The sequence below is a fragment of the Anticarsia gemmatalis genome, chromosome 13 (assembly GCF_050436995.1).
Source record: "Anticarsia gemmatalis isolate Benzon Research Colony breed Stoneville strain chromosome 13, ilAntGemm2 primary, whole genome shotgun sequence".
Classification (NCBI taxonomy): domain Eukaryota; kingdom Metazoa; phylum Arthropoda; class Insecta; order Lepidoptera; family Erebidae; genus Anticarsia; species Anticarsia gemmatalis.
The window spans coordinates 11,817,391-11,843,144 of NC_134757.1; the positions used below are offsets into that span (position 1 = coordinate 11,817,391).

The 25,754-nt window shown below is 34.3% G+C and overlaps 1 protein-coding gene across 2 annotated transcripts in view; it reads right to left on the minus strand.

Moving 5' to 3' along the window:
- LOC142977972 (uncharacterized) overlaps window positions 1-25,754 on the minus strand; it is a 115,612-nt gene that overhangs the window by 83,910 nt on the left and 5,948 nt on the right. The window contains exon 2 of one of the 2 annotated variants that reach the window (XM_076122126.1): window positions 591-633. The exons of the other annotated variant lie outside the window; for it this stretch is intronic. Within the exon in view, the coding sequence (XP_075978241.1) occupies window positions 630-633 (4 nt within the window). The 3' untranslated portion in view covers window positions 591-629. The remainder of the gene's footprint in view (window positions 1-590; window positions 634-25,754) is intronic. 2 annotated transcript variants of the gene reach the window in all.

Below are 25,754 nucleotides of genomic sequence, written 5' to 3' on the forward strand. Positions count from 1 at the left end.
TATATTATAATCTTAAGAACTGCACAAAGACTCCACTTCATCTCTTTGTGCAATTTATTGGTTATAATGGGGACACATTTTTATACTCCAGTGACCCGGCAACCTCCTGTATTGTTATGTGCTCTTGGTGCATCGTGTCTGGAGATACGATACCTAGCTTAATTTGTGATCACTTGCAGCCAGTTTCTCCATCAAAAGTAACAGCCAGAGTAAAAATGACAGTCAATTTCTTTGACTAATTTGTATGGTGACGTAAACTTAATTCACGCACGTGAATTATTTCACCCAAGTGAATTAGGCTTACGAAAAGTATATTTAATTCACCTGGCTGAATTATCCCAGGAGAATAAGGTTCCCGTCACCATTTGAATGTCACTTTTACGTTTGCTTTTACTTTTGTTGAAAAAACTGGCCTTTAGACATGTCTAAACGTGCTATGATTACTGCCAAAACGCATCAAATAGATCACAAGCTCTTAAAACATACTAAGAAAAAGCAATGACGTGCAAACGAGAACAGCAAATAAAAAAAATAAACTACAAAATCGAAATTAAAACACAGATGGACATTCTAGATAAACTGAATGTTACCGTTTGACTAGAAGATCGGCTACGCGCTGAATGACATTGTTACCTACAACAAAATATATATACACTGTTATTACGTCATCATAACAATATTTGAAGCCAAAGAATACAATTGAGAAGAAAGAAGAATTCACGTATGTATGGGAGTATCCGCAGAAATCTGCGGTTCTAGTTAAAATGTAGTTTTGCAAGAAGATTGGTGAACCTATTATAAAGAAGAAAGAATAAGATAATTCCGTGTTAAGCGCGAATGTAGTCATAAAACCCATGTTTATAAATACCTTAATAAAAAAAATGACAGAAATAAACTTATTTTTTTTGGAATATTTCCTCACAATACTAATAAAACGTATTAATAAAATAATAATAATGCAGTAATTCTGCTCCATGTCAAGCTAATCAATAGAGCCGTGTAATGTTTGAAATTGTCTTACAATAGAAGTAATATGTATTAATAAATACCAGTCAAATAAACAACAAAAATGGTAGTTATTTTGACGTCGGAGCCCCGGGCCCCGTTATCCGTTGGGGCCCCTCAGTTGTCACAAACGTGTGTTATCCGCACAAGTAAACGCCTAAAGGGCAAATCACCCCTTATTCTGATAGTTATTAAAGGGAGACAAACATCTAAAAATATCTGGGGCCCCAGTTGATTATATACGAAGAACAACAGGAAAAATTAGTTGTATATTAATGTAACATTATAACACCGGTAAATTTATATATTACAATAGTATAAATAGAAAATATAATAATTATGTATACGATTAAAAGGTAATTAAGCAATTGCGCGAAACTGCAGGTCAAAATATTGACCTAATGCGTAAACATCTATTCATGATTATGCAAATCTGTCATTTACTTAGATTTGCATAATCGGTATAGTTATAATAAACTGCTTCATAATCAGATCTTTAGTAAACGAAACAACATAAAAATTCATTTCAAACGTACTTATACATATAATCACCCCTTTCCCATAGGGGTAGCCTGAGACCAAATTCATTTCATTGTTAGTCGACGCAAACATACCCGAAAACTACGAATCGTATTACACAATTAAACATTACTTGCATCCTCACATATAACTAAACACATGTATGAACTCAGTACATTTACCCCATACATTTAAAACCCAGACACATACATATCTACATAAATACATATACCCATAAACTTCGTATTGTTTTCGGCTTTGGCCGTCCGTGTCATTGTTGTATGAAACTTTCAAAACGATACAGATCTTTTGTCATGTTTTTAATACTATGATCCGATTACTACAGATATAGCTATGAAATCTATTCCTTTTATATCGTGAAAATGGAGACAAGTGGATTTATTTCCGCGTATAGAGAGGTTTGGAAGAAAATAGACGATATATAGGGATTGGATCTCTACGCGATTTGAGACAGTCTATTCTAGTTTTGATATTAAAAACAGTCTTTTTTTTGTATATTTTAATTTAGCGAGTATAAATTATCATTTGAAAGTAAACTAAATTCTAGTCACGACAATCAAGTCATAATACTAGCTTCTCTATCAAATATGTCGCTAAATATTACAATTTCAATACAACTAAACGCAATTTCTACCCGGTTCCATTTGTCCAGCGTCGAACCCTATAGAATACCAAAAACTCTAATAACTAAATTTATATAAAGCTCTTCATAATATTCAGTTTTTATGCAGCTCATACAGCATAGTCATGAAAACGCAGTTAATTCAATACAGAAATCTGCAACAAGTTGCTGAAATAACGACCGACAATACGTATTTGTACGACTATTCATAGCTGCTTATATGGATGGGTTAAATGCATTTAATTCCGACACATCATTTTCATATCAAGATACGCAACAGTCGCTAAAACGATTGACACCGTCGCTAAAATACCAATCAATCGATACTAAAGCCGTCTACTAGTTCTACTTATATCACACGACATGATGCAGACTCTAAAAAGATTAGCCCGACGCCATACATCTCACTCGTAGACATTATAGTGTATCTTATGTTTACGTCTCATGTCTCAACTAGCGACGAATTGCGACGATTTCGTTTGGTACTGTCGCTTTTGATATGACGCTGATTTACGATTCAAAAGTTCTAAGACTAGTTGTTTTGATCGTTTTGTGGATATTATCATATAATTCTAAATTATAAACTCCAGAATAAATTCTGCCGAATGTATATATTATCAGTTTGTTGATTGATATTGCGGTCAAATATTAACCTGGTAGGAGAATATATAAAAGCAATAGATTATAAGAATCACAAAAAGCCTTTTCCACTATGCAAACAAAATATTTGGAAATTGAAAACTGCTATTCATTTCAGAAACTTTTTATTGAAGTCACATCCTATGTAATTTATTTTTACCTTTATTCTTTATTTATTACAGGAACTGTCTCGAAATATAATATCAAACCACCATGATTTTCCATCCACCAGACTTTGTTTAACGAACAATCTACATCCCACCATAGCCCTCATCTTTTGAACGCATGCAAATGAACCAAAATTAATCAAAGCCATTGTCCATTTGGCGTCAAACTGTAATACATACATTGTATACATATAGTATAGTTTGTATAGTTCTCATTAAGTCTGTCTGATCTCTGACCCTGGCTATTGATATGTAAAACGCCGCCTGTTAATTGGGGAAGCTGGGGACCAATTAGTGGTGTATTGATGTGTACGTGAAATGGCACAGGTGATGATGAATAGAAGAAAATGTAGCTGCTATTCTTCGAGGCATTTGTCATAATAATATAGTAAATGTACTACTGAGCGTAGAAAGTTGAAATTTGGTATGAAGGTTCCTTAGGAAGTGTAGTGTAAGTAAAATTCGGGTATCGGAAAGGATTTTTCCCGTCAAGGAAAAAAAAGGTAAAAATGGGGAAATAATTTTACATTAAATCTAAATTACGCGGACAAAGTTGCGGGAGCCTGTAGTATATAAAACTGAAAAATAATGTCAAACAATATTTTAATTTTCAATGTACAAGCTCTGTTATAGTTACAAGTGAATTTTGTAAGTGCATACTAGTCATTATTTTATGTTATTGTTCTAGTATTATTATGCAAACCCGCAAGCAACTATATGACTAAGGTGTTTTTCACTATACTTATTTGAACGTCCTTAGTTTAGTTATTAGTTGGTTAGAGGTCGAAATATTATTATTTTCAACTACTTATAGTTAAGTTCTTTTCAACTATAGGTTATTTATTTACTGCATTACAACCAGGTAATTTCGGCGGTACCTTATGTAACTCAACGATAGTGTAGTAAAAATGTAGAAAAATAGTTTTGTCAGAATGGTATTCGAATGTAGGAGCATGATAGAACTAGGAAAATAAATGAAAAGGTGAGACAGTCTTAGTGTCAATCATTCAAGTAGCCTGATAGACCTTTGAGATGGCTTATTAACAATTATGTAAATTGACAACAAAAATGACTGACTTTTTACGTGCCCTTCTAACCATGAAGTCGCTCAATTCTAATACTATGCGGTCACCCATCTATGGGAAGACCACGCCAAGGGTTGCTTAACCCACAGATTATTTATAGACCGAGAGTGAGTGCTTATAAAACATACTGAATACTTTTGTCGAACTCGTCAGGATGAAATACCCTCTCTGTAAAGCTTTATACTATGTTAGTTATATTGAGTAAAACAATTATATTAGTATGCAAATTTGTGAAACGTTGGTGGACGGCGGAAAATTGTAATTTTATCGCACAAGGTCATTTATCGTTCCGTCTAACTCTAGTACATCGTTTATTTTGTTACGTCACTCCTGGACTGGAGTTCCTTACTTGTAATATTTATGTAGTTTCAAAGTAAAAACCGCTCTTGAAAGAACTTTTCATGAAGTAATCATCAGCTTAGCCTTTCTTCCAACTATGTTGGAGTCAGCTTCCAGTCTCACTAGATGCAGATGAATATCAGTATTACCTGAGTGAAACACGATACCCTTCTGTAAGACTGGTTGTCAGACTTTCAAGCTTCTGACTACTGTTAACGACTGTCAAAGATCTTTGAAATTGACAGCCGTGACCAACTGTGTAACGTACTTTATGAAACACGAAGGAACACGGTATGATGTGGTCACCCATCTACGGTATAACCTCGGCAAGTGTAGTGTAGCTTAACCTCAGATCCATGCGGCGGTTGTCACTTAGCCACGTGGTCCTTCCACGAGTTTTTTTATGAGGTTTACCAACTTAAAATTGTTTCAGTTTACGCAATTGTTGTTAGTATTATAATTTTGCTATGTTGTGATTTTTGATGCTATATGACGCAAATACAATAAAATACAATTATACTGAAAGCTGAATAATGATATTTGATATATAGATGCCAAGTTTACATCCTGTATTATATTTCAATTGCGTTCAATTCAGAATGCCACGCAAGGCAAAACCCGATCATAAGCTAGAATTCTAAACGTAGGTAAAGAAAACAATTGTATATTCCATCCATTAAACGAATTCATAGCAAAAATATTCTAAAAATATAATACTCTAAAATGTGTTGTCGACAATTCATGGATTCAAATCTCTGTTCCATTTCTAGGAACAATTAATTTCGGTTTCATCTATTTTCATGTCCATCAAATCATAAATTATATAAAACTTCTTTTGGTAGAATCTTATTTTCTTTGCATAATATGTACCGTATTCCATGAAAACGAACCCTAAAGTTTAATTAGAAAAAATTTCCCATGATTTTGCTCTTTTAGAAAAGCTTTCCGAGATAGGAGTATCTACATATGTAAGTACTCATCATATTAATATTATAAATGCGAAAGTTTCTGAGTATGTTTGGATGTTTGTTACTGTTTCACGCAAATACTACAGAACCGATTAAGATGAAATTTGGTATGTAGTAGCTGAAGACCTCGAATAACACATAGGCTAGTTTTTATTCCGGACTTCCTGGATCGGCAATTACACGGGAAGGGTTTCCAAGTGGACGAAGTCGCGGCCTCTAGTAAGTTATAAACTTAGGAATGCTTTCCATCAAAATTAATTACCAAGTTTTAGCATGAAAAGTGAAAAACATACGCAGATATTTTTTCGTTTATAACATTAAGTAGTAAGATTGTAGACATACATTTTTCATTAAACAAATTTCCTTGTTGAGAGTGCTTTTGAACGTGATTTAAAGATTATTTCCGCAGACTACGCCCAGTTTTATTTAGGAAATTAAACACTGAGACCATTTATGGAAAGTTACACGCCCTTGGAGCTAGATGAAATCAGCGTTTTGAATCTATCAGGAAAAAAAACTGCCTTGAAAATTATCTCTACATTATTATACCAGAAGATGAACGCAGAGACGTACACACCCACATTTTACCCTTGATTTTTCAGTCCTATGTATAATAAGAGGCCAGTTTTTAGCCATATTTTGGGCTACTTTACTACTACTAAATATAAATTAGAAATACAAATAATTCGGGAATGAAAACGAGATACCGTAACCGGTAGACACATTTCTAGTCGCAAAAATGATCAAACTGGATGCCCAAAATTGAGTACAAGGTTCAAAGAAAAAAGTGATCACAATTTTGTCTACCCTTTAGTGCTTGATTAAGTGCAACGGGTTATACCCACGAAATCCTCACAACCAAACCGATAGCACTCACAATGTACTAGTATTAGTGCTTCACACATATTCAACAGTGTAAAGGTCGGTGGGACGTTGCACTGTTTTTGTTCAGCACTTGCATGCACTCTGTAATGCACTTTTGATTGTATCGTTAAGTCGAATTGACGTCAAGTGTAATATATTATGCTTTTTATTATAGCTGACCCTTTGAGTTTCTTATAAACGTAGCAGAATAGCTTTACTGGTGAAAGAATTTTCCAATTTGGTGTAGTTGTTTCTTAGATAAACTAACCAAACAGTTTTACTTTTCTGATTAATAATAGAGTTATGCAGAGTTTTAGATAATTCTGCTATATTTTTAAGGTCAGATATTGTGTTCTTTACACTAAATTATTGTAAATTAACCATTAAGATTGATATAACAGGGCATCAAAGTTCCCTACCCGCACGTAACCATATGAACTAAGGCAAAAGTCATCACGCTTGATTTCAAAGGTAAGAGAGTTACGAATTGCTAGAAAACCAGGTAATCTGTGACAAGCTAGTTAATACATTTGAAATCTCAGTTACATTTCGTCTAGACTTCACCATCAGCACCATATTTAGCCACCTATAAAACTATTCTATTAGTTAAAAGTCCCGTCTACTCGATCAAATCTCGATCTATTCTCAGTTAAGAATAGAATACATTATGTATCTGCTTACAGGAATCGTAAAACGTATAACAGTTCATTGTAAAAGGTCACGTGACCTTGACATTGACCTGACCTTTGATATACAAGTGGGTTATCTTTGAGTACAAGATTTTCACATTTACAAGATGTTTGAGGAATAACTACATTTTACTTGTTCTATATAATTTAGGGAAACAGTTTTGACATAATATCAGTTTATGCCCGCGGCGAAGTGCCTTTTCCTCTCTCCCTCTCTTCCATGCTATGAATTTGGTAATTTTCCTGTTGTAGTCAATATCTTTTTTATGCCAAATATTATCATTTGATGAGAAAAAGACATTTTATTTTTAAGATTAAAAATCGTTAACATGTCTAAACTACAAGACATGTTAAAGTAGAGACAAACATAGTTATGGGAATTTGGTATTATTGAAAAGTTTGCGAAACGCTGGAAATACTATAGTTTGGTACTGTGTGAGAATGCAGATTTCGGATACTTAAAATGTCTCCTGGATCTGCAAGTTGATGTGGCTACTTTAAACTTTAACTTTAACCCAATAATAACCCAATTTTATTAGTAATTGAAATTAAGAAATTAAATGCTCTCCTAAAATAAGATTGAAAAGCCAAATACGGAAATAAACACCCTCTATTTATATTTATAGAAGGGTTATTTTCTGTCGTCCCAGTTTCTCAACTGACCGACCTGACCCAAAACCAAAAATATGTGACCTTGAGTCTAACATAAGAATACTCTTTAAAATACCGCGACTGTAAAACCATTTTTGGAACTGGGGTAGTTCTTTTCACAGTTAGGTAATGTGTTATTGGGTTTCTTTCGAATTGTTGTTCGAAATATATCAAAACTCTAGTTTTAATAGTCGGATAGTGACAATAGTCTGGAGTTTGCTAGCGCACGACATAAAGCCAGCACTGTCCCACTGCTAGGCAAGTGTCTCCTCCCAGAATGAGGGATAGGTTAGGCCCTGAGTACAGCACTGGCCAAGTGTGGAACTTTGCATACCCCCAAAAGAACTGTGTTAAAGAACTCTCACTCGTTTCATTACGATGTTTTTCTTCACCGTTAGAGTGTTAATTGTCAAAAATTATTTAATTAACTTTGTATTACTAAAACTAAAACAAAATTGCCTAAATCTGAGCTCGAACCTTGAATAGCAACATATATCCTCTAGTTTACGAGTACAGTTTTATTTCCTACAAATAAAATGCCATTACGGTGCTAAAACTAAATTGAGAATGGCTTTCACGTTTATCCGTACTCTGAACTAAAAGGCTCATGACCTAAATTTGATAAAAGCCTCTAGAAAGCTTGTGTGGCCATGATTTTAGTTATTATAACGAAATACCTACAGAACGCTACTATGTCGCTTTCTGTCTATGTATTATTAAAAGATTTTCCGATATTTTCCCACTAATTTCTTCGTAGAATCCATACATCATTTTTATACCAATCATTTTGTTTTTGTTTTTGTTTTTTTTTTAAGACAACTCCCGCACTAAGAATTGCTCTTGTGTCGCGGGGACTTTTACAAACATACAAACAACGGACACAAAGCACAACCAGACCCGAAGCAATTATTTGTGGATCGCACAAATAATTGCTCCGTGTGGGAATCGAACCCACGACCTCCCGACGCAGTGGTATTGGCGTGGTGACCTAAACCACTGCGCCACGGAGGCAGTCAATCATACTAATACTATAAATGCCATTTTTTAGGATTCGATCGATGTTTGTTACTCAACCACAATAAACCTGCTAGACTGATGAAATTTCGTAACACATAGGATACTTCAATACTTAGCAATCTTTTTACTTGGACGAAGTCGCGGGCATAAGCTTGCATTATAAACGCGAATGTTAGTCTGTCTGTATGATACGTTGTTGTTACTAAACTGCTAAAACGATTTTGGCATGAAAATTCTACTTTGTAGTTTCGTATGGTTACCGGTGGAGGGTTATATCATGGAAAGGACACAAACAACGCAGGTAGGCTCACGGACATAAGCTATAATATTTACATGTTTTTATTCAAGATAATGTAGCTTTATATCAGCGAAAGAATCGTTAAAATTAGTTCAGTAGTTTCGTTGATTACTTCCAAGTAAACTAACTTTGCTTCAACATAATATTGATATATGTACGTTCTGACCTACAAATGAGAGTAATTTTGTTTGTTATTTGGTATATGAGCCTACTATAGTTAAGCAAATTACTCTAACCGAGGTCGAGGTCACGGTCACAATATAACTTATATTTCGACAGAAATTCCGCATTAAGAATAACTTTTGCGCTACGAAAGACATAACAAATGTACAAATTTTTGATACAAATAATTTACTGCGAAACTGAAAACACTACAGGCTAGTTTCATAGCTTCTGGATAACTCTTGAATAAACGATAAACAAAATGGAAAACATGACGATCCTTACAATCTTCCCTTGTTTCATTCACATCCATAAATATTGACATGAAGGACGGCCGGTTTCAAGAATTACGCACTTAAAGTATCAACAAATATATACATATGTATGTACATAATATGATGCCTTTTTCCCACAGAGGTGGGCAGAGACCAAAAAGCACCACTTGGAACGATCCTTACAAACTTCCCTTGCCTCTTACCCATACATACAATGACATACATCTTGTCATACAGGACAACAAACGTATGCAGAAAAACTCTCAATATTCTACTTGATAAGCTATCTACTACGTATCCAAAAGTTATGAAATCAGACATAAATTAGTTCGTGTTTTAAAATAAGGTTGGATATACAATAGGTATAATTATTTCTAGAACACACAAAGAACCGTCTCGAATAGAATATGGTGGGTAAATATGTTTTAGTGCCGAGTGAATTAGTTCGCTAGGTCAAGGCGAAAGGTATTATCGGTGTTTATCTATAGCTTTATACTAATATACTATGATATTATGTACATTGTTTATGTAGATAGGTGTATAGTATATTATAAATTTATTCGTAAATAGTTCTACAGTGACTTGACTGCCTCTAAGATTATAATAGCTCATTAGCTCGGCTTTATAACCTATAGCACTCAGGAATAATGAAGCTACATGTAAGTGAAAGAATTTTCAAAATCGGTTCAGTTGTTTCTGAGATTACCCCCTACATACAAATTTACATTTTTTTTGGTTTAGTTGTTCAAAAGAAGTTATGCGCGTACATATATTTCGGTGATTAATTTTTATTTATTTAAATTTCTCTATAATATCCCGGAGGTTAGTTACTTGTCCAGTTATTTTAATAGATTCGCCTCCCATGTAAGGACGAACATTGTAAATGGCTAAACATGGTTGTATCTCAAACACCTCTGCACCTTCGGGTATAACGGGCGTGATATTGTATGTATTGCGCAAAATATAGTTTTACTCTGAAAGGTCAAGGTGAAATAATAATATTGTATTTCAAGCTGTCAACATTACTTTAGTTTCTAATTACTAATTTCATATAAACAGCAAAGATTGCAGAACGTGAATAAAGAAGTACAAGTTCGCAGAAATTGTAGATAGTGGCGTTATTTGATCTCTGCCCACCGTTGTAAAGTAGGGAACAAATTGTAATTTTACGACTATAGTTTTTAGACGTTAACAGTCACATGGTTATGTTCATTTTGTGTATTTTATAGAACAATATTTATAGAACAATATATTACGTTAAATTAGCTTTTCATAAAATCTGGTTCCTTAACACTGCTCGCGCCCCTCAAAATAGAGGCAACAAAGGATCATTACATACAATTCTACTAATATTATAAATGATAAAGTTTGTAAGATTTCGAAAAAAAGACTGGATGGATTTTAATTTGTACACTGAAGTATGAAGTAGGAAGCAAACGAGGGTTGTCGTACCAACTAGCATTTTTTGGTCTCTGCCTACCTCTATGGGAAGAAGGCGTGATTTGTAGTATGATAGCTTATAGCCTGGACTAACACATAGGAAACTTTTTATCATGGAGAAAGAACAAAGTCGCGAGTCCAAGCTAGTTTTATAAAACGGTATATTTTCCTTGTCTAGCAGTTACATCATCTTCAACAATAAGTTTTGGTACATAGTACTTGTATTGTCTAGATCGGTACAACATTTACAACGTTTTTTGCATATCAATACAATGAATACTAAATATGTCTGCTGTTTAGTTTTTGTATTAGTTTTGGGAAGAATATATTTTATTTATTTATGGTTAGTAAAGTCCCCACCCGCATTTGGACAGTGTGGACTCAAGGCCTAACCCAATCCTCATTCCGGGAGGAACCCCTTGCTTAGCAGTGGTACAGCAATAGGTAAAATTATTATAAGTTGTCAAATTAATGTCATGGTTGTTCAAGCTACCCGAAAACTACGAACGACTGTTATTAAAAATGACAACCGGGATCAATTTTTATCCTTCAAAGCATGTAAGTATACTCTCAGCTCAATAGCATCTAGCGATCACCTATCTATGAATGTACCGCGGCCAATACCTATTGCTTACCAGTGTAGTGTCTGAATATAATTATTAGTTCACAAGATGAATCAGTTTAACGAACTAACCACCAAAAATTCACCAAACTATACTTTGGCCAGTTTGGTGGAAGGCACTTCAAGAGGACAATAATGTCAAAACATCAACAATGATAAGTAAAACATATAGTTAGTAGTAGAAAGAATGTATCTTCTATTATTTTGTCCTTAACATGAATCGTGTTTCATTATTTTTACTTTCTCGTCGCATAAGAACAAAGCAATCCTCACTTTCATAACTTTCAGTTAAAAGCAGAAGCTGACGAAACAAGCATAATCCACATCTTCACAAACTCATATTTTCATTCTCAATCCTTAAATCTGTGCAAATCTCTTCATAGCACTCCAAGACGTTCATTCATAGTAAAACGAAATGATGTAAGAGTTCAATGAACCTACATTGTCGGGATTTGAACCCGTGACCTCCATCACAGCTCAGTAATCACGACGGCTGAGACACAGCGGTTTAGTGTCGACTCGTATTGTGGTTAAATAAGGATTGGATCTACTTGGCTTTAAAATAAAGGTCATTGGAGGTCATATTTGGAATAAGGCAACAGTTTGGCATAGAAACGTATGAATATATCAGTTTCTGTATAAATGTGTGGTGTATAGTTTGTTGTTTTGTAGTTTGTATGTGTCGGCTAATCAAAAAGTCACGAGTTCGATACTCGAGTCAGGAAAAGTCCTGATGAGATTTTTCACGTTCTCTTGAAATGTTCTCTATAAGTAGCCCAGAGTAAGGTAACGTGCCTATTAAATAGGCAATGGTCCTGCCATTAGTCACACATAGGGTGAAAAAGATTTTCCCGAATACAGTTGAAACTTATAAACTATCTTTTAGCCAATTTAATAAAGATACATCAAGCATTTTTTGTTGGAAACAGTAAAAACATCCATCCATCTACAAACTTTCGCATTTATAACAGTTGCGAGATTAATTATGTTTTCGCGTGAAATAGTTGCTTGAGATCTTCCGACTGTTTTTCTGCTAGCAAAAAGCATCCTTTATTCCTCAGGGATAATGATTGTAGCTACTCTTATAAATAATATACTACTTTATTCCTTCTGTAGTAAAAACTGCGTTAAAATGTACTGCATCGTTAAGAAGAAGCGAACCAATTGATATGAGCATATTGATACAATAATTTAGGAATTTATTGATGTTTCGTGACCAAAATCTCGCAAATTTATAGGATATACATGCAGATAGTGCCTTTCCTCTACCATGTTTCATTAAAGATAGTGCCTTTAAAGGCAATAACTCTATTTCAAATAAATATAAAAGCTAATTCTATACTGAGGACATTTTACATAGCTACATTACAAATGAGATAAACAGAGCAATCAAACCCAAAACTATGTGTTGTCTTTTGTATTGCTAAGTAACCCCTGGTTTTCACTAGATTTATTAACCAGGCAAATACCCAAAACCGTCAAGCCATTATTATGACATTTTTAAGCATTTCACTCACAGTTTTACCTAAGAAAGTAAGATATTGAATAATCAAATCTACTATCAATGAAACTGACTAGTACGTCTTCTAGACTCTAATTCCATAAAATTAAAACAAATGGACTTCCGTAAATAAACGCTGGTTGATACAGACGCTAACGTGATAACGTGTACATTGTTATAATTAGCGATCAGTGAGGTATGAACGAATAATGAGCGCTCATGCTGCTGGGTAATCACTTAGTCATCTCACAGGAAATGATGAGCGGGTTACTGATTATAATATGTACAAGGCTACGGTTACTAGTAAAATCTATAGTTACAAAACTGAAATTTAAACGCGCTTGTTCACGAAAATACAAGTGGCGTTAAATACGCGGTTCCAGATTCCTGAGCACTTTTTAAAAATCTACGAACACCTTGATATTATTCAGATTTTTTTAAATTAACATTTCGAGAACCCCTCAGTTAAGTAAGTAGCATAATGTACCTGCTAGATTAAGCCCGCGATTTAAGCTGCGTAAAAAAGACTGTCCATTCTCGAGACATACTCTGCAAGATTTTATACAAATCGATACACCAGTTTTCAAATGAAAAAGTGACATACACACTTTCATATTTACGTCTAAGAATAGTATGGATTACGAAAATAATCTACAAATCTAGCTTGATATTTAGACCGATTCTAATTCTAATCGTCTATAAAATGGTATCCACTTATTGCAAAATGCAATAAAATGTCTAAGCTATTGTAACGACGGCACTTTGTGGTCTCAGTTCAATCGAGGCAGTTTGCGGTTTAGAAATAAATCGTTGGAAAAATACTACGGGTCCCTGAGGCCCCGGAACTGCGAGATAAATCATTTTGATGTTTCCTTGAGGTTTACCTTGGAATAAAAAGATTTATGAAAATCTGCGACTTAGATTAGATTTAAATTTCAATTTATTCAAAGGCTAAAACTACTCCTAAGTTTGAAATATCGTGTTAAATGATTTTTAATTTTATCTTTTTTTAGTCCACCACACTGGCCAAAATGCGGGTTGGGCACTATGCATACCCTTAGTGCATCTAATATAACACTGATCTGATAAAGCACTTTTAACCATGGTGCAATAAGTACTGATTATTTTAACAAGTGATTGTGGATTTGCTTTACTAAATCGACTTTAATTCTGGTGGTATATTATTTTTGCATGTACCTTTTACATGGACTTTTAATTTAAACCATGTTAAACATTATTTTTCTATAATTACAATGCCCTTCTAAGCGACAAAGATAGCATCACACTTAATAGTGCTTAAAGTTTAAGATCGTTTCAGCATTCAGCCATATTCAACTCCATTTGTAAATCTATTATATGTTATCAAACTAGAGATAAGCGCTTCAGTATCACGTTGATCCATCAATTGGCTGACCTACTCCGAACCCCTGGCCCCACGTGACTGCAGCCGAGCCCGGGCAGGATGAGAGCTATTCTACGCACCGGCTCGTCCTTGACACGGTTATAACACCCGGGCGATGCAGCGGTGCAATGTTATGTCACAGGTTATTAAGGTGAAAAATCTGACTTTTGAAACCTAGTGGTATATTTGAGGAAACGATTGTTTAATTATTATCTTTCAAAGAAGTAGTAAGTAGCTTGAAAATGTAGTTTGAGAGAGCCAAATTTGAACAATTTATTGCTTGATATCTTTTCGAAGAAGAAGTTTGCTTGAAGATATAGTTTTAGGTATATACTGATGTCCTAGATTTGTTTCTTTGGTCTGGATAATAACAGCAAAAGCAGATTTTGGGGTCTCGATTACGTTTCAGATGAAGTACCAAGGTATCGTTTGAGTTAAAGTTTGATTTATTGTTCAGGTAAATAACTAGCACCTAAAGTTCTGAATTCGATTTCTAATCTCCTCCTGGGACAGAAGAAATGCAAAAAAGATTCAAGAAATTACAATCTCCTTATTACATATTAACTCATTATGCAATCCAAGTTCTGGTCAACAACGGTATAAGTGTCATTATGGTGACAGAAGAAGGAGGAATGAACTGTACGAAGCTATTGACTAAAAGTACTTAATTTATTATCCAAAACAAATGAAAATTCACTGAAGTTCTCTATAAGGTTTTCATTCAGCACTCGCATAATCTAGTTCTCGTCGTAAGGTTATGCCCGGGTATGAGCTATTCGACGCACCGGTTCGTCCTTGACCCGGTTGAGACCCGGGCAATGCAGCCGGGATGCAAGGCAACGTTACATGAGCAATGAAACAGCAAGGTGATTCTTTGACATTGATAGTTAGTTGTATCAATTAGTTCCTTAAAGTTCTACTTGGGTATGTATTTGAGATTTAAGACAAGGTGATGTAAGATAGCAAAGTTTCAGCCATGATACCCGAGTTTATTATTGATTTTTCTAGTAAAAAGTGATCAAGATGTATTCAATTTTGAAAAGCATTGAAAATGGGTGCATATTATCCTAAATACTGACTGAAAATACGCTTGGAAAAGAATCACATTTACTGAAATCCTTTATGTATCTTTTGCTAGAGGTAAAGGAATAGTTTTCGGTAAAAACGTGTAGTCGAAAAAATATGCTTTGCAGAAGGAAGATCGTACATAATCAACAGGATACAAAAACGTACAAAAATACATCCATATATCAATACTCCCTGCATATTCGAGATAGACTAATAAAAGAATCGCACAAAAGCTCAAACACCAAACTCAAAAGCATTCCATCTAGTAAAACAAACAGAATCTAGGCTTCGAAAAAACAGGTTCTATTCTAATTCAAACATTTCGTGCACTTGTGTGTTCGAGTTTTTGCACACACACATCTGCGCTTCGCATGGAGTGTTTGAGAATGCATAACGTGTGCCCTCACACGGAAAATGCGCTATAAATCTCAAAATATCTGCGTTCTGTGATCAAAACACCGAATTTATTTCCCGAAGTATTTCCCTAACAAAATCTAGTTTTTAGCTTCAAAACTAGGACAAACTTAGCATTATAAATTGCAAGTTTAGAATAGCTGTGTTTTTGTTGAATATTCCCGTATTTGTGTTTTTGGGGTTCTATTGCAAGCTTAGTATATGATTCTAGGGGTAAGATAAATTAGGAGAGAGAAAAATCGTTTTTAGTAAACAGGTGTCGTTGCAAAGCTCTAAAAATCAAAGACTGAAAAACGTGAGCCGTGAAACTCCAAGTAGTTTTAAAATATCTATATTGACCTCCCAATCGTACAAATATTTTGAACATCTATTGGCATCTATAGATCCAAACGTACATACTTAAAAAATATAGGAACAGAAATAATTAAACAGCTGGTCTTAAATAAAGGCCAAATACTAAAATATTAACATTTGAAAATAGGTCTTTAGTTACAAAAATAACTGATAATTTAGTAGATTGATGGAAGCCATTAGCTTTCATAACAGCGCTAAATTACAAATCGATATCAATAATGGTCACCGGGCCGACGTCACGGAAAAACACTAGAACTCATTTTAGACACTGGGAAATATAGCACCAAGTCTAACTATGTATGGAAAATAAGTATAAAGTAAGGTTTTACCAAATGTCATTCAAGTATGGAAACAAGACCATATATTATATGTGTGTAAAGTACAAATACAATTTTGAGGAGAATTAAGACGATGAACACCTATAGCGAAAGATGAACAATGACGACTTTAAAAAAAATATGTTTTTGATAACGAAAGAAGACGTGTTTAAGATAATTAGTTTATGGATTTTTCTTTCAACCTATACTAGAACTAACTATAATTTGAACCCTGAACAATTGCTTCAAAATAATATGTATTGCCTGATAATAACATGACTAACTAATTATTGAAAGCTTTCCCGATATAACAATCGTTATTTAATTTTGTTTATTATGTATCTTATTTTCATCTCACTTCTACCACCTTCTGCAAAGAAAATATCATTTGGAATCTCTACCGGAAATACGTCGTATTTCCGCCATACAAAGAAAAGACTACGTAAAAAGGTAAAAACGGCACAGCAACAGCGAAAATAGCTGTTCGTTTATTACACGAACACGAGACACCAAAAACAGCCATAACACTGACCGAAGCCTTCGATAACCATACATACACGTCTAAAGTGCGGATCACAATAAAATCAATGTAGCCTGGCCCTCCAGGCTCACGCGAGAAAGAGACAACAACACACGAAACGAACGCGCGAGAAAAGGACGAAGAATCTGTCAATTTTATAGACACATAACATTGTGCTGCAGTAATGTTCGTTTTAATTAAAATTGAGTGATCAGCTCATTGTTTCGGTTGTGTTTTGTTTTGGAAATTTTGGATTTTAATTAAATTCTGTTGATTAGGTGTCGGCGAAAAGGTGTGATGGTTTATAGATAGTAGTGAATGTTTGAAAGCATCTGATTTCGATTTCCGCGCAAGAAATTTATTACTCATAGAACATTGACGTGAAAAGTATTCATGTCGGATCGAGTATATTTTCAATAACTTAAAAAAATATCCCGAAACTGCACTTGGCCAGCCTGATGGAGTCAAGGGGCCAAGTTCCTATTTAGTGCAGTCAATTAAGCTTAAATTAGGTAAGAATCTCGGAATTCGAGATACCCAGCTGTAAGTCTGTAAATACTTGTATATTGACACCCTAAAAGTTGTCTCAAAACCTACATATGGTAGGGTGTACGCAACTATAAAATTTCAAGGTCCAAAGTCCCAAAAACCGGTTTTTTGAGCTTTTTTTGTAAATATCTCATTTCCTATGGAATTTTTGCATTCGTATTCATTACCAATATTGTACAGTATAAAATTCTCTACAAATTTTGCTTGAATTTTTTTTTTTACGGTGAACCGTTTTCGAGATAGAGGGGGGAGAGCGCGCGGTCACAGGATCATTTCAAGTCAACCGGTACCTCCGGTCGAAGATGCGCCATATATATTATAGTTGATGAACTATCGATAAATCAATGATTAATAAATATTTGTCAATTTCTATTAACTATTACATTATTTTTTATCATTTTTTTCATAACCTATCCACTTTTTATTCAGTATTAATTAACTTATCAACACTTACCTGCCCATGTTATTGCAGAATTTTTCATGAAAATATAGGCACTATATTTGAATTTTAACCTAATTAATATTAATAACTTCTTACATGATGAAAAAAAAACAAATAAATCAGTATCATTGAAAAGATATAGATTTAATATAATTATGAAGAAAATGATGACACCAATGACTTTTCGAAGTTATGTGTGTATTAGAAATAATTGTCACATGCTCCAACGGTGAAGGAAAACATCGTGAGGAAACCTTGCATGAATAAAATTTGTTAAATACATTTATTGAGGGCATGCAAAGTCCCCAACCCTTGGCCAGCGTGGTGGACTCAAGGCCTAACCCCTCCCTCATTACGGGAGAAGACCCTTGCTCAGCAGTGGGACAGTAATGGGTTAAATTTAATTATTATTATTATCATTGATTTATCGATAGTTCATCAACTATAATATATATGGCGCATCTTCGACCGGAGGCACCGGTTGACTTGAAATGATCCTGTGACCGCGCGCTCTCCGCCCTCTATCTAGAAAACGGTTCAAGGTACAAAAAAAAGTTCAAACAAAATTTGTAGAGAATTTTATACTGTACAATATTGGTAATGAATACGAATGCAAAAATTCCATAGGAAATGAGTTATTTACAAAAAAAGCTCAAAAAACCGGTTTTTGGGACTTTGGACCTTGAAATTTTATAGTTGCGTACACCCTACCGTATGTAGGTTTTGAGACAACTTTTAGGGTGTCAATATACAAGTATTTACAGACTTACAGCTGGGTATCTCGAATTCCGAGGTGAACTTACTATAATGACTGGACTAATTTCGGAGGAGTTATTTGCCCAAAAGTGATACAATATTCAATAAGGTTTCTTCCTATGGAAATGTGGTCATTCGAAATCTGTTAGAAAATCTGATCAATTATAGACTACTTAAACACTAACGTTCATTTATTGCCTGTTCTTTTCGACTCTACCTTTCCTAAACTATATTTTTCAATGGAGCTTTGGACACCATTAAATCAGTGTCAATATTTACCTACCTAGATAATGTAAACGATTCTTCCACATAAAATATCTTTTTAACGTTCTACCCTCATTTATAATTCCATTAATAACACAAAACTACTAAAGAATAATCTATTACAATGATAAAACAGTCGGTTAATTTTTTATAAGTTATATTGATTTCCAAACATTTGCGTGGGACGATAATAGTAGGAAGTAATTCTATAGTATTATGAAAAACAATACGTTTTATGTAGAACATGATAGGCATATCAAGGCTGCTTTTCTAAGAAAGGTATAGGCAGATATGATGGCTGCTTTCTAAGAACAGTGTAGGCAAATATTTATTGGTACACCCACCATTGAAATGAATATCATTTCGACTTAGTATTATAAATACATAGAATTATATCTTGTCTTATTCCAGTCCGATTTCGATATACTATGTGATTGCGACAGTTTTGTTATACCATGGGCAAATTTCGCGTCTGTGTCTTCTCAAAAAAAATCGATTTATTTTTCCTTGCAAATATTCTACGCATGCGGATAAGTCTAGTATTTTATACACAGTCGATATTTCTAACAATAGAATCTATTTTTGATCAGTAGTTATTTGCATCTAAGTTGTTTAAGACGCTTTACTACTGCGACCTTGATTGACATGTACAATTATTTTTTGTGAACAATATGGAGACGTTCAGCTCATGTATGATGGTTACCGATTAAAAGACTGGTCGTGACAGTTTTACTTAATGCTTACATTTTACTAAATTTATTTATTAATGATGTGTATCTGTGTTTTCTATGTTCACCACTAAGCCTTCGCTGTTTGTTTGTTTGTCATAATAATATGGTTAGTGACCAATCTAGTGTTAAAGTTGGTCAAGCAGCCAGAAAAGCCTTTGACGTGGCTTAACGACTGTTATGTTAGTAGAAAACCACAAGGACCGGCGTTTTACGTGCCCTCCGTAGCACGGAGACGCCCAGCTCAAATACCACTATGGAATGACCGTACCAAGGTTTGCTTAGAGCTGCAGTATATGCAAATATAATCGTAATAATCGTATATCTTTTAGAAAGCTCTTAAGTCGTAAAGCAGACTACTACAATTAGACTATCCATCGTAAACTTAACAATCAATCTAGTTCACATTGATATATTATCTTACAGTACGGGCTTAAGAATAAACTCGGAAATTCTGAGAACGAACTTCCCACGACCTAATTAGGCTCCGTTCAATCACACATAACAACAAACGACCAATCAGCAGCCAGATTAAACTTTTATCGGCCAATCAGCTCGAAGCATGGACGACATTGGCCAATCACCGTCGAGCTTTCCAAGACGACGTCAGGAAATACTGTTAAAACTTAATGGTGTTGAAAAGCTTTGAATTTAATTTATTTATGTACTGAAAGGTTAGGTTGTGATTTAAACGAATTGATTTATTTTGTATTCAAAGTTCATCCCGTTATAGATTTCGCTTTTTAACCAGTTGGTTACACGTTTTAGGATTTTCTTCGTTGGAATTTTCTTACAGAAAACTTGATGAAATCTATGAATTATCAACAATAGTTAATAGTCTCTTACGACAAAGTTTTATGAATGAAAGTATTGTGAAAAATAGTTTTCACTTGTCGATTCTTCCATTGCCTAAAGTCGAAGTTTACTCGTTGTTATAATTATACCTTTAACGTCCCATTTTGGGCATAATTCTCCTCCCGTAATGAGTTCCCGCTGGCCCAGAGCGCAGAACAAGGGAAGTTTTTAAGGATCGTTCAAGTGGCGTTCTCTGATCTCTGCCTACAATATACTCTTGGTCACAAATAATATCAGTTATTATTTAGTAACAGGTCAAATGTCCCTCTTTCTTTCATTAAACGTAAGTTAAATAAATGATAATGTTTGTCTCCATGTAACCACGTCAACTGGACACCACCATTACAAAATCAATCTTATGCAGTTGGTATAAAACAACAATTCGCGTGACAAATGCAAGAGCCTTGATTAAGTATTTACTAGGACAGTCCACTTGCTGTGTTACCTACGTATTAGATCCGATTTGATATCAATCGATAACTGATTTAGGTTTGGAGCACACATATCCGGAATTCAGGGAACCAAAATCGGAACCGGAACGTCACATGTGGCCATCAACGTCAATCGCACTTAGGATGTTTGTTACTCAAAACTACTGAACAGATTTAGTACACGGATAGTTTTTAGCATCAATGAATACATAAAATACACTTTTTACCACGGGAAATCTTTTCACGCAGACGAAGTCGCGGGCAGAATCGAATAATATAATATTAAATGTAGGTATCTTTTCTCACACTTAATATTTACTTATTCCATATTTAGCTATAATATTAAACCTAAATGTGGAAGTGTACTTATTTATTTTACTACTAATATAACTGTCTCAAACTAAAGAACTTAACAAGTGTCAATGTGTGCTCCAAACCTTGTCATTTACAAAGGAAATAATACTCGGATTTTCCTTTGAAACTTCTTGAAATTTAAATGAGTATGAATTCAGGTGGCCTAGATTAATACTAGATACCTAGGTATATCATTATAGTGTAATGTACGTAGTTAGAGCATAAATTATTTACAGTTGGAACGTATGACGAGTGTCACATGAAATTGTAATGAGAAAACTGATTGTTAAGTCCCTTTGTTGTGTGCAATTTTGTGTAGGGTTTGAAGAATATTGTATTTTAAACAATATTTTTATTGATTGCCCCTAAGATGCGGTCAAGTTCGATTCCGGGTTGGACAAAGTGCTATTGTTTTCTAATTTATCTATACATTCACATCCTTCATAACCATACCATATAGTATGTATTTAGAAGTATATAAGCATGTTTATCAGTTATTTGATTACCATAATACAAGCTATGCTTAATTCGGAATCAAAATTACCTTGTGTGAGTAATACAATGACATTTGATTTAATATCAAGAACCACATGATATGAAAAATGAATCCAAAATTTAGCAACGTATAATAACACCCTACATTCGAACGACACATCTCCATATATCCAAGCAACATAATATCTTTCATAGTAACATTGCAACAATGTCACAACGCCTGGAGGCTTTACACCCACAGTAAGATCGACAGACACACCCTAATTTCTCCTAAATGTAAAGGTACGTGTACTGTATCTACTTTTAGAGCGATTGTGTGTCAACATTTTAGGATGAGTTTTTAATTTTTACATTGTGCACAGCTTTAACTGATCATGTTCATGAGTGGAAAACAAGAGAGATCGCTTGCAGTGGAAAGCTATGGGGGAGGCCTTTGCCCAGCAGTGGGACGATATAGGCTCATAATAACTCATAGCTTTTGAGTTTTGTTTGACGTTAGTTCGTAAGAAGAACAAACCGATTTTCCATTCCGCACTAGGCCAGTATGACGGATTCAAGGCCTGAACCTTTCTTTAATCCGGGAGGAGACGCTTGTTCAGAAGTAATAGGTTCAATTTATTATTATTTTAGAAATATATTCCTAACTATCACTTCGCTTGCGTAAAAGAGCTACGGACTAAAATCATTCACTTGGCAATAATAGTTCTCGAGCTATCATTCCTTGAATGAGATAGGAGCGCTACATAGATAGTAATCACTGGAATAGTAATGGGTTAGATATTTTTAGAAATATCATTGAAATGGCTTGAAAAGCGTAAAACAACCTAAAGGCAAAGACGTATTCGCATAATTCTGTATACACATAAACGCAGGAATATTTCGCGAACTGCTCATGGCATTCTTGTAAAATCATTTAAGTTTCAAAAACTACTATAGAAACGTGCTCATAACTCACACAGGAACAAGTAAGAACAACATTTCGAAGCGTCACACTTCACGTTTAGTCAAAGGCTTTTCTACAAGCCCAAGGTGTGTACTTTACATAAAAATGCTCCAGTACCCTCGAGTCTTAAGCTCGAAGGCTGTAACAATACAACACATTTCTTCTCCGAACTGAATTTCCATAAGCTTAATATGCTTATAAATAAATCCTTTGTTACATATAAATTGGACGGAAAATATAATATTTGAAGAGAATTTCTTCGTATTCGTAATAGGATTAATTCGTCGACAGTATTATCGATCGGCGATCATTTTCTGTAATCTGAGCTATTTTTGTTAGCAACTTGCGTATTCCCAGGCTCGAAGGCCTGATTGGCTGAACGTCTAGATAGTAGTAATTGTCGCAAGGAAAACGGTTTATTGATCCAGCGGATCCGAATTGCTTTGACGTGGAATTGATAGGAATTTTGAGGTAAAGTTTTGAGTGGTTATAAATGTGAGGTTAGTTTAAAGGCTGTAAGGCTACAAATAGGATCAGTTTTTAATTATTGTTGTGAAATGATATGATGCAAAATATCTGCGAAATAAAATGGTTTTTGCGACTGAAAATATGACTAATATCAAAAAGTGACCGATCTCAAAAAAATAATCATGAGTCCATTTAAAACGCAATGATTACAAGGTTAGAAGGTACAGATAACCCAAGAGTTTCGTTAAAACAGTTTTTCACTCAAGGCTTAATTTCTTCCTTATTTCGGAATCCGGGGGACCCTTGCTCATGAGTTTATTTAGTACGAAGAATGCAAAATGTATAGATGTGAACGAGGCAGGGTAAGTTTGTAAGGATCGTACCAAGTAGTTATTTGGTCTCTTCCTACATCTACGGGAAAAAGGAGTGTTTTTTGTATGTCTGAATGTCTGTATGTAAAGGAAGGCCGCTTTGAGGTCTTAAGTCTTAACATCCAAGGTAAAATATTTGTCAGAGTAAGTCTAGATGGTCTGCAAGATATTATATGGACTATAAAATGATAGAAAGGTGCAGTAACCCAAGTATAACTATAACTCTAAGTGCTGTGGGCGTTAGTGATTGGTGTCAGTGGCTCTGCTGATCCCTGATTGTATCAGATTGATGTTATCTTACTCTATTACTATTATCTCAATGATCTTGATGCAGACGAGGCTTAGAGTGATGTAGTTGGAATAATATTGCATTAAAGTCGGTATGGTTTTAGATATTTAGAAAGAACTTCTTTTGTTTGAAGGTTTGTATCATTGAAATAACAGTACCGAAATAGTAAAGTTAACTTCTTATGATTTTAGAAATCCTGGTTCATTTGCAAGACTTTGTATCTCAAGTAGTACAGAATTTCTTTAAAGGTTTTTTACCAAGGGAAAGCTACATTATCCCCGAATAAAAATTACTTTTTTTATAGAGCTTTATTTTTCCATGCCACTTTTTCAAGACCAGCATTCGGAAAATATAAAAACTGATTTGTTTTTATAGCGTGATTGGTAACAGCAAAGTAGTACCTTTGAAAAGTAGTGAGTAATCTGTGCATGCACCAATTTAGAGAATATGTAAGTATACTAGATTTGATTTTCAGTAAAGAAGAAGCATACCGATTCGTATGTATAAGGCCCCGCGACATAGAATTATATACTTATGACTAACACAAGACTTGTCCTAACAAAATGTCATATTTGTAAAATATAAAAATACTTCGTTTTAACTTTAGCCATAAAATCATCCACGCTCATTAGTCACCTTCATTTTAAGTAAACGTCAATATTAGCTATGTTAGGTAACAGTAACACTGTGTTTACTACTTGTAAGACGCCGATAAACGGTAGCCATATTTAGTCACGGTGTTATGAATCATCTAGTTCTAATATAGAGCAGGTTTTTATGGATTTTCAGTGTAATTTGATTACTGAATTGATGTTTTAATGTTACGTAAGTTTTTTAGTTTGTAACATTCTTTATTTAACTTATAACTGTCCCACTGCAGAACACTGGTTTCCACAAAGAATGAACCAGGGGTTAAGCTTTGAGTCTACTACGCTGGCTAAGTGCAGATTGGGACCTTATATAGTAAAAATATTATTTAGAAACTTTTGACTTTCGTCCACATAACCATTTTGAAAGATATACCCTTTAAAAAGTGTCCTGTTTCCTGAAGTCCTGAAGAGACTTCAGGGCACGAACGTTTCGTGTCCTCAATTTTATTTAGCTGTTTTTAGTAACATAAAAAAAAAACACAGGGACAACTTGCCCAGCAGTGAGACACTAATGGGTTAAATTTATTTTATAAAACTAAACCTAAGACTTTCAGGAAATATTCTCGTAATCCAATGAACGATTACCTCTATTCATCCTGCTCTATATTTTACATGTAATTTGTAGCTCTTAATGAACTATAGAAATGGATCTGTTTTACAACGGACAGACGGACAAACGGATCTCGGTTCAATTTAATTAGAATTTATATGCGCGGTCAACTGCGACTCATTCGCGAGTCAGTTGCGTTTAAATTAAATTATATTTACTTGGTTAAAGTTAATGCAGTTTATTTTAACTCATGATTTAGCTTTCCTTAGTTTTACTTGAGTTTCTAGAAAAAAACATGTTGGCACAAAAATCTTGAATTCCAATGTAATTTTTTTTTATCTTTTGGAAATTAAAAAGTGCATTCCGTCTTGCCATTTCGTCTCACGAGTTACCGGCTTTTACGAAACAGTCAAGATTTTATGACTATTACAAATACTTTGCACGTATTTTACGAAGTGAAGTATATTTTGAATTTGAACAAACTATCCAAATATCTAGTTTAAGATTGTAAGTATTGCTAAATGCAACCGTACCCACAAACACTACAAACACTATATACCTTTTGGAAGAAAAATTGTTACTTGTACTTTGTAATAAATTCTACTATTTCTGCTAAGCTTCAACTAGACAAGAATGGAAAGCGCTATATG